Here is a 9,594-nt window from a genome sequence, read left to right on the forward strand (position 1 = left end):
TGAGGGATATAGGGATATATAGGGGTATATATAAGGGATATAGGGATATAGGGATATAGGGATATAGGGATATAGGGATATAGGGATATAGGGATATAGGACGGGTGCGGAAATAGCCGCCGTATTTGCGTTCCAGCATCTCCACCTGGATATAGGGATATAGGGATATAGGGATATAGGGGTATAGGGGTATAGGGATATAGGGGTATAGGGGTATAGGGGTATAGGGGTATAGGGGTATAGGGTTATATAAGGGATATAGGGATATAGAGATATAGGGATATATAAGGGATATAGGGATATAGGACGGGTACGGAAATAACCGCCGTATTTGCGTTTCAGCATCTCCACCTGGGTATAGGGATAGATATATAGGGATATATAAGGGATATATAAGGGATATAGAGATATAGGGATATAGGGATATAGGGATATAGGGATATAGGGATATAGGACGCGTGCGGAAATAGCCACCGTATTTACGTTCCAGCATCTCCACCTGGGTATAGGGGGGATATAGGGATATATATAAGGGATATATAAGGGATATAGGGATATAGGGGTATAGGGATATAGGACGGGTGCGGAAATAACCGCCGTATTTGCGTTCCAGCATCTCCACCTGGATATAGGTATATATAGGGATATATATAAGGGATATATAAGGGATATATGGGTATAGGGGTATAGGGGTATAGGGATATAGGGATATAGGGGTATAGGGGTATAGGGATATAGGGGTATAGGGATATAGGGATATAAGGATATAGGATGGGTGCGGAAATAACTGCCATATTTACGTTCCAGCATCTCCACCTGGGTATAGGGATAGATATATAGGGATATATAAGGGATATATAAGGGATATAGGGATATAGGGATATAGGGATATAGGACGGGTACAGAAATAACCGCCGTATTTACGTTCCAGTATCTCCACCTGGGTATAGGGGGGATATATAGGGATATATGAGGGATATATAAGGGATATAGGGGTATAGGGGTATAGGGGTATAGGGATATAGGGATATAGGGATATAGGACGCGTGCGGAAATAACCGCCGTATTTACGTTCCAGCATCTCCACCTGGATTGGGTCATCAATGGGGTGATTGGGTTATGAGGGGGATCATGGGGTCATTAATGGGGTGATTGGGTTATAGGGTCATCAATGGGGTGAATGGGTCATCAATGGGGTGATTGGGTTATAGGGTCATCAATGGGGTCATCAATGGGGTGATTGGGTCATCAATGGGGTGATTGGGTTATAGGGTCATCAATGGGGTGATTGGGTTATAGGGTCATCAATGGGGTCATCAATGGGGTGATTGGGTTATCAATGGGGTGATTGGGTCATCAATGGGGTGATTGGGTTGGGGTTGGGGTCATTGGGTNAATAACCGCCGTATTTACATTCCAGCATCTCCACCTGGGTATAGGGATATATAGGGATATATATAAGGGATATATAAGGGATATAGGGATATAGGGGTATAGGGGTATAGGGATATAGGGGTATAGGGATATAGGGATATAAGGATATAGGATGGGTGCGGAAATAACCGCCGTATTTACGTTCCAGCATCTCCACCTGGGTATAGGGGGGATATATAGGGGTATATATAAGGGATATAGGGATATATAGGGGTATATATAAGGGATATAGGGATATAGGGGTATAGGGATATAGGGATATAGGGATATAGGACGGGTACGGAAATAACCGCCGTATTTGCGTTCCAGCATCTCCACCTGGATATAGGGGGGATATAGGGGATATATGAGGCATATAGGGATATAGGGGTATAGGGATATATAAGGATATATAAGGGATATAGGGATATAGGGATATAGGACACGTGCGGAAATAACCGCCGTATTTACGTTCCAGCATCTCCACCTGGATATAGGGGATATATAGGGATATATATAAGGGATATATAAGGGATATAGGGATATAGGGGTATAGGGGTATAGGGGTATAGGGATATAGGGGTATAGGGATATAGGGGTATAGGGATATATAAGGGATATAGGGGTATAGGACGGGTGCGGAAATAGCCGCCGTATTTGCGTTCCAGCATCTCCACCTGGGTATAGGGATATATAGGGATATATATAAGGGATATATAAGGGATATAGGGATATAGGGGTATAGGGGTATAGGGGTATAGGGATATAGGGATATAGGGATCTATAAGGGATATAGGGGTATAGGACGGGTGCGGAAATAACCACCGTATTTGCTTTCCAGCATCTCCACCTGGATATAGGGATATAGGGATATATAGGGATATAGGGATATAGGGGTATAGGGGTATAGGGATATAGGGGTATAGGGGTATAGGGATATAGGGGTATAGGGGTATAGGGGTATAGGGGTATAGGGATATAGGGGTATAGGGGTATAGGGGTATAGGGGTATAGAGGTATATAGATATAGGGGTATAGAAGTATATAAATATCAGGATATTGAGGTTATATGGATGTGGGGGTATAGAGATATAGGGTTATAGGGATATAGGGGTATAGGGGTATAGGGATATANTATAGGGGTATAGGGGTATAGGGATATAGGGATATAGGGGTATAGGGATATAGGGGTATAGGGATATAGGGATATAGGGATATAGGGGTATAGGGGTATAGGGATATAGGGATATAGGGATATAGGGATATAGGGATATAGGGATATAGGGATATAGGGGTATAGGGATATAGGGTTATAGGGATATAGGGTTATAGGGGTATAGGGATATAGGATGGGTACGGAAATAGCCGCCGTATTTGCGTTCCAGCATCTCCACCTGGATATAGGGGGGATATAGGGGTATAAGGAAGGGGGTAGGGGGGATTTGGGGTTATTGGGTTATGAGGGGGATTGTGGGGTCATCAATGGGGTGATTGGGTTATGGGTGGGATCATGGGGTCATTGGGTGGGGGCATTGGGATATGGGTGGGTTATGGGGATATTGAGTGGGGTTATTGGGTTATTGGGGGGCTCATTGGGGTTTTGGGGTCATTGGGATATGAGAGGGATCATGGGGTCATCAATGGGGTGATTGGGTTATTGGGGTCATCAATGGGGTGATTGGATTATGAGGGGGATCAAGGGGTCGTCAATGGGGTGACTGGGTCATCAATGGGGTCAATGGGATGTGGGGGGAGTCATTGGTGTCATCAATGGGGTGATTGGGTCATTGGGTTATGAGGGGGATCATGGGGCCATCAATGGGGTGATTGGGTCATGGGATCATCAATGGGGTCATTGATTGGGGTTATTGGGTTATGAGGGGGATCAATGACCACCCTATGGGATTGATGGCCACCATATGGGGCCAACAACCACCATATGGGATTGACGACCAACCTATGGGATCAATGGCCTCCATATGGGATCGATGACCACCCTATGGGGTCGATGACCACCCTATGGGATCGATGACCACTATATGGGATCGATGGCCACCATATGGGTTTGACGACCACCCTAAGGGATCAATGGGCCCCATATGGGATTGATGGCCCCCATATGGGATCACTGACCACCATATGGGATCGATGACCACCCTATGGGATCAATGACAACCATATGGGATTGATAGCCCCCATATGGGATTGTTGGCCCCCATATGGGATTGTTGGCCCCCATATGGGATTGACGACCACCCTATGGGGTTGATGGCCCCCATATAGGATTGATAGCCCCCATATGGGATTGATGGCCCCCATAAGGGATCAATGACCACCCTATGGGGTCAATGACCACCATATGGGATCAATGGGCCCCATATAGGATCAATGACTACCCTATGGGATTGATGGCCCCCATATGGGGTCAATGGGCCCCATATGGGGTCAATGACCACCCTATGGGATTGATAGCCCCATATAGGATCAATGGCCCCCATATGGGATCAATGATCACCATATGGGATCGATGACCACCATATGGGATCAATGGCCCCCATATAGGACTGATGGCCCCCATATGGGATTGATGGCCTCCATATGGGATTGACGACCACCCTATGGGATCAATGGCCTCCATATGGGATTGATGACCACCCTATGGGATCGATGACCACCATATGGGATTGATGACCACCCTATGGGGTCGATGGCCCCCATATAGGATTGATGGCCCCCATATAGGATTGATAGCCCCCATATGGGATTGATGGCCCCCATATGGGATTGATGGCCCCCATATAGGATTGATGGCCCCCATATGGGATCAATGACCACCATATAGGGCCAATAACCACCTTATAGGATCACTGACCACCATATGGAACTGATGGCCTCCATATGGTATTGTTGGCCCCCATATGGGATTGATGGCCCCCATATAGGATTGATGGCCCCCATATGGGATCAATGACCACCCTATGGGATTGATGGCCCCCATATGGGATTGATGGCCCCCATATGGGATCAATGACCACCCTATGGGATTGATGGCCCCTGTATGGGGTCAATGGGCCCCATATGGGATTGACGACCACCCAATGGGATCAATGGGCCCCATATGGGATCAATGGGCCCCATATAGGATTGATGGCCCCCATATGGGATTGATGGCCCCCATATGGGATCAATGACCACCATATGGGATTCATAGCCCCCATATGGGATTGATGGCCCCCATATGGGGTCAATGACCACCCTATGGGATCAATGGCCCCCATATAGGATCGATGGCCCCCATATGGGGTCCCAGCCCCCCACCCCATACCTTCTTATCCTGCAGGTCGCTGGAGAGCTCGTAGCTGTCACTCAAAGCCTTCGGCCTCTTACTCTCCTCCTCCTCCTCCTGCTTCCTCAAGGCCACGCTGGCGGGTTGGGGGGGTAAACGAGGCCAAGAGACCCCCGGAGACCCCCCCCCAATACCAACACCGGGACCCCCCCCCATATTTTGGGGGGTGGGTTGAGGTAAACCCCGATATGGGGGGGGGGGATGAGTGGGACTATCCGGGATTGGGACGTCGCTGCCTGGGACTTCACCATCCACACTATAATATGGGGGGGAAATTGGGGAGGGGTCTCAGTAATGAGGATTGAGACCCCTCCCCAAAATACAGTGAGAGACCTATAGGCCAACACAGACCCCCAGAGACCCCCCAAAATCCACTCAGAGACCCCCCCAATATCCCCCCACTGGGAAGGCATCCCCGAGACCCCAAATCCCCCCCAGGAGACCCCCAAGGTGCCCGAAGCGGCCCTCCCAAAATACCATTCAGAGCCGATAGGGCAACACAGGGGACCCCAGAGACCTGCCCAAAACCAGCAGCCCAGAGACCCCAAATCCCGGGCCCAAGAGACCCCAGCAGCGGACCCCCAAGGTGCCCAGAGACCCCCCCCCAAAATACATTGAGACCCCTATAGGCCAACACAGACCCCCAGAGACCCCTGAGATCAAAAACCCCAACCCAGAAGACCCAGGTGCCCCAGAACCCCCCCCCAAAATACAGCTGAGACCCTTACGTGTCTCTACCAGACCGCCCAGAGGACTCCAAAAACCCCCCAGAGACCCCCCAGAGCACCAAAATCCCCCCAGAGACCGCCCAGAACTCTCCAGGGACCCCCAAAATACATTGAGACCCCTATAGCCAACACAGACCCCAGAGACCCCCAAGCCAGAACAGACCTTCCCAAGGTGCCCAGAGACCCCCCCCAAAATACACTGAGACCCTTATAGGTCTCTACAGACGCCTCAAGACCCCCAAAACCCACCAGAGACCCCAGCTTAGACTTCCCCATATCCCCCTTAGAGACACCCCCAAAATCCATTCAGGGACTCTACAAAGACCCCCCATAAACCAGATTCCCACTCAGGAGACCCCAAAGAACCCCCAGATCCCCCAGAGACCCCAAATCCACAAGACCCCAATATCCACTCAAGGACCCCAAAGACCCCCCCAAAACCCACACAAAGACCCATAAAACCCACCAGAGGACCCCAAAGACCCAAATCCTAGCACGCCTTCAAAGACCCCCAAATCCCTAGAGACCGCCCAAGGACCCCACATAACCCACCAGAGACCACCCAGACCCCAATCCCCTTAGGACCCCCCAAAGACCCCCCATAACCACCCAGAGACCCCAAAGCCCCCAATCCCTTCGGGACCAAGGACCCCCTCTACCCCCAGAGACCCCAAAGACCCCCCCAAATCCCCTTAGGGACCCCCAAAGACCCCCATAACCCACCCAGAGACCCCAAAGACCCCCCCAAATCCCCTTAGGGACCCCCAAAGACCCTCCCCAACATCCCCTAGAGACCCCAAGGACCCCCATACCCACCCAGAGACCCCAAAGACCCCCCCAAATCCCCTTTAGGACCCGCCAAAGACCCCCATAACCCACCAGAGACCCAAACCCCCAAATCCTTAAGGAGACGCACCAAAGACCCCAAATAACGCCACCCCAGAGACGCCCAAAGACCCCCCAAATCCCCCTTAGGGACCCCATTAACCCACCAGAGCTGACCCCAGAACCCCCCAAATCCTAGGGACACCCAAAGAACCCCATAACCCCCCAGAGCCCAAAGACCCACCCCCAAATCCCTTAGCGACACCATCACCCACCGAGACCCCAGAGACCCCCCAAAATCCCTTTAAGGGACCCCCAAAGACCCCATAAACTCCACAAAGAGCCAGAGAACGCCCCAAATTCCCCTTAGGAACACCCCCAGGGACCCCATAACCACCAGAGCCCAAGACCCCAATCCCCTTAGGGACCCCATAACCCCACCCAGAGACCCCAAAAGGAACCCCCCCAAATCCTTAGGGACCCAAAGACCCCCAAAACCCACCCAGAGACCCCAAGACCCCAAAATCCCTTAGGCGACCAACCCAAGGACCCTTACCACCCAGAGACCCCAAAGACTCCCCAAATCCCTTAGGGACCATAGCCACACCCCCAGCACCGGCCAAAAAGAAACCCGCCCGAAAAATCCACCCCCCTTACGGCTGACCCCCACAGCATCAACCACCCATAGACCAAAGCCCCCCCCCAAATTCCCTTAGGGACCCCATAACCCACCCAGAGAGCCCAAAGACCCCAATCCCCATTAGGGACCCCATAAGCCCACCCACGAAGACCCAAAACCTCCCCAAATCCCCTAGGGACCCCATCAGCCCACCCAGAACCCCAAACGACCCCCCTCCAAATCCCTTAAGACCGCCAAAGTCCCCATAACCCACACAGAGACCCCCAACGGCCCCCCTCAAACTCCTTAGGACCCCAGGGCCCCATAACCCACCCAGAAGCCAAAGACCCCCCAAATCCCTTAAGGCGACCCAAAGACCCCATAACCCACCCAGAGACCCCCAAGACCCCCCAAAATCCTGGACCCATAACCCACCAGAGACCCCCAAAGAACCCCCCCAATCCCCTAGGGACCCAGAGAACCCATCACCACTCCACCCAGAGCCCCACAGACGCCCCCAAATCCCTTAGGACCGCCAAGACCCCCATAACCCACCAGAGACCCAAAGACCCCAAATTCCGACCTTAGGACCCCATAACCCACCCAGAGCCCAAAGACCCCCAAATCCCCCTTAGGGACCCCCAAAGACCCCCCCATAACCCACGCCAAGACCAAAGACCCCTCCCCAAGATCCCGCTTAGGAACCCCCATAACCCACCAGAGACCCAAAGACCCACCAAATCCCTTAGGGACCCAAAGAACCCCCATCAACCACCCATAGACCCCAAAAGACCCCCCCCCCAAATCCCCTTAGGGACGCCCCAAGGACCATAACCCACAGTAACCGACAAAGATCCCCCCCAAATCCCCTTAGGGACCCCCATAACCCACCCAGAGACCCCAAAGACCCCCCCAAATCCCCTTAGGGACCCCCATAACCCACCAGAGACCCCAAAGACCGCCACCCCAAACTCCCTTAGAGACCCCACAACAGACCCATCAACCCACCCAGAGACCCCAAAGGCCCCCCAATCACCTTAGGGACCCCATAACCCACACACCAGACCCAAAGACCCCCCCCAAATCCCTTAGGGACCCCCATATCCTATTAGAGACCCCCCACCCCAAAGCCATTTGGGGTCATGGGGACAGTGGGACAGGCAGATATAGGGACAGACAGACAGGGAGGAGTTTTGGGGTGAGCATTTGGGGATTTGGGGTCAGAAAATGGGATTTTGGGGTCAGAAAAATGTGAAAGATTTTTAGGCGCATGAAATGTAAAGTTATTGAGGGTCAGAACAGGGGGATCATTAGGGGTAAGAAACTGGGGATTTTGGGGTAAAATATGCGGCATCTTTGGGGGTCAGATATGAGGCATTTTGGGGTAAAATATGGGCATTTTGGGGTCAGAAATGGGGATTTTGGGGTCTGATATGGGGATTTGGGGTAAAATATGAGCATTTTAGGGTAGGAATTGGTGATTTTTAGGGCTCAGAAATGGGGATTTTGGGGAGTAAACATATGGGCATCTTTATGGGGATAGAGAAGATGGGAGATTTGTGGGTAAAATAATGGGGATTTAGGGCTCAGAAAGGGGATTTGGGGGTAAGAAATGGGGATTTTGGGTAGAAATAATCGGGTTTGGGGGGTAGATCATGGGGATTTTTGGGGTAAAAATGAAATTGGCGCATTTTGGGGTCAGAAATGGGGATTTTGGGCGTCAATATGCATTTAATGGGGTCAGAAATGCGGGATTTTTTAGGGTCAGAAAGGGGGAATCTGGGGTAGGAAAAATGGGATTTTGGGGTAACATATGGGGGTTATTAGGGACGGATATTGGGGCGTTATAAGGCGGATGATATGGGGGTTATAGGGTATGATATGGGGGGTTTATAGGGACGATATTGGGGGTTATAGCGGGATGATATGGGTCGGGTTTATAGGGACGAATGTGGGGTTATAGCGGGGTGATATGGGGGTTATAGGGGAGGATATGGGGGTTAATAGGGGAGGATATGGGGGTCTATAGGGGATGATATGGGGGTTATATTGGATGATATGGGGGTTATAGGGGATGATATGGGGGTTATAGGGGATGATATGGGGGTTATAGGGGATGATATGGGGCTATAGGGGATGATATGGGGGTTCATAGGGGACTGCCTATGGGGGCGATACAGCGGGATATATGGGGTTAATAGGGAATGAATATGGTGGGGCTATAAGGGGATGATATGGGGTTATAGTGTGTAGGGGGTGATTTTGGGGTTATAGGGGCTATTTTGGGGTTATAGGGGATGATATGGGGATGATATGGGGATGATATGGGGATGATATGGGGATGATTTGGGGATGATATGGGGATGATATGGGGTTATAGGGGATGATATGGGGGTTATAGGGGATGATATGGGGCTATAGGGGATGATATGGGGGTTATAGGGGATGCTATGGGGGTTATAGGGGATGATATGGGGGGTTATAGGGGATGCTATGGGGGTTATAGGGGATGATATGGGGGCTATAGGGGATGATATGGGGGTTATAGGGGATGATATGGGGGTTATAGGGGATGCTATGGGGGTTTATAGGGGATGCTATGGGGTATAGGGGATGATATGGGGGTTATACTGGGGATGATATGGGGGTCTATAGGGATGATA

The 9,594-nt window shown here is 51.0% G+C and overlaps 1 protein-coding gene across 1 annotated transcript in view; it reads right to left on the reverse strand.

The window, feature by feature from the left end:
• Nucleotides 1-2,703: 2,703 nt before the first annotated feature.
• Nucleotides 2,704-9,594, reverse strand: part of LOC107307573 (IQ motif and SEC7 domain-containing protein 2-like) — an 18,120-nt gene continuing 11,229 nt past the window's right edge. Inside the window, exons 2-3 of the mRNA XM_015851089.2 lie at nucleotides 4,739-5,015; nucleotides 2,704-2,807 (exon numbers count right to left, since the gene is read on the reverse strand). Coding sequence (XP_015706575.1) covers nucleotides 2,724-2,807; nucleotides 4,739-5,015 — 361 coding nt within the window. The 3' untranslated portion in view covers nucleotides 2,704-2,723. The remainder of the gene's footprint in view (nucleotides 2,808-4,738; nucleotides 5,016-9,594) is intronic.

Source organism: Coturnix japonica, unplaced genomic scaffold, assembly GCF_001577835.2.
Source record: "Coturnix japonica isolate 7356 unplaced genomic scaffold, Coturnix japonica 2.1 chrUnrandom680, whole genome shotgun sequence".
In the NCBI taxonomy this organism is placed as follows: Eukaryota; Metazoa; Chordata; class Aves; order Galliformes; family Phasianidae; genus Coturnix; species Coturnix japonica.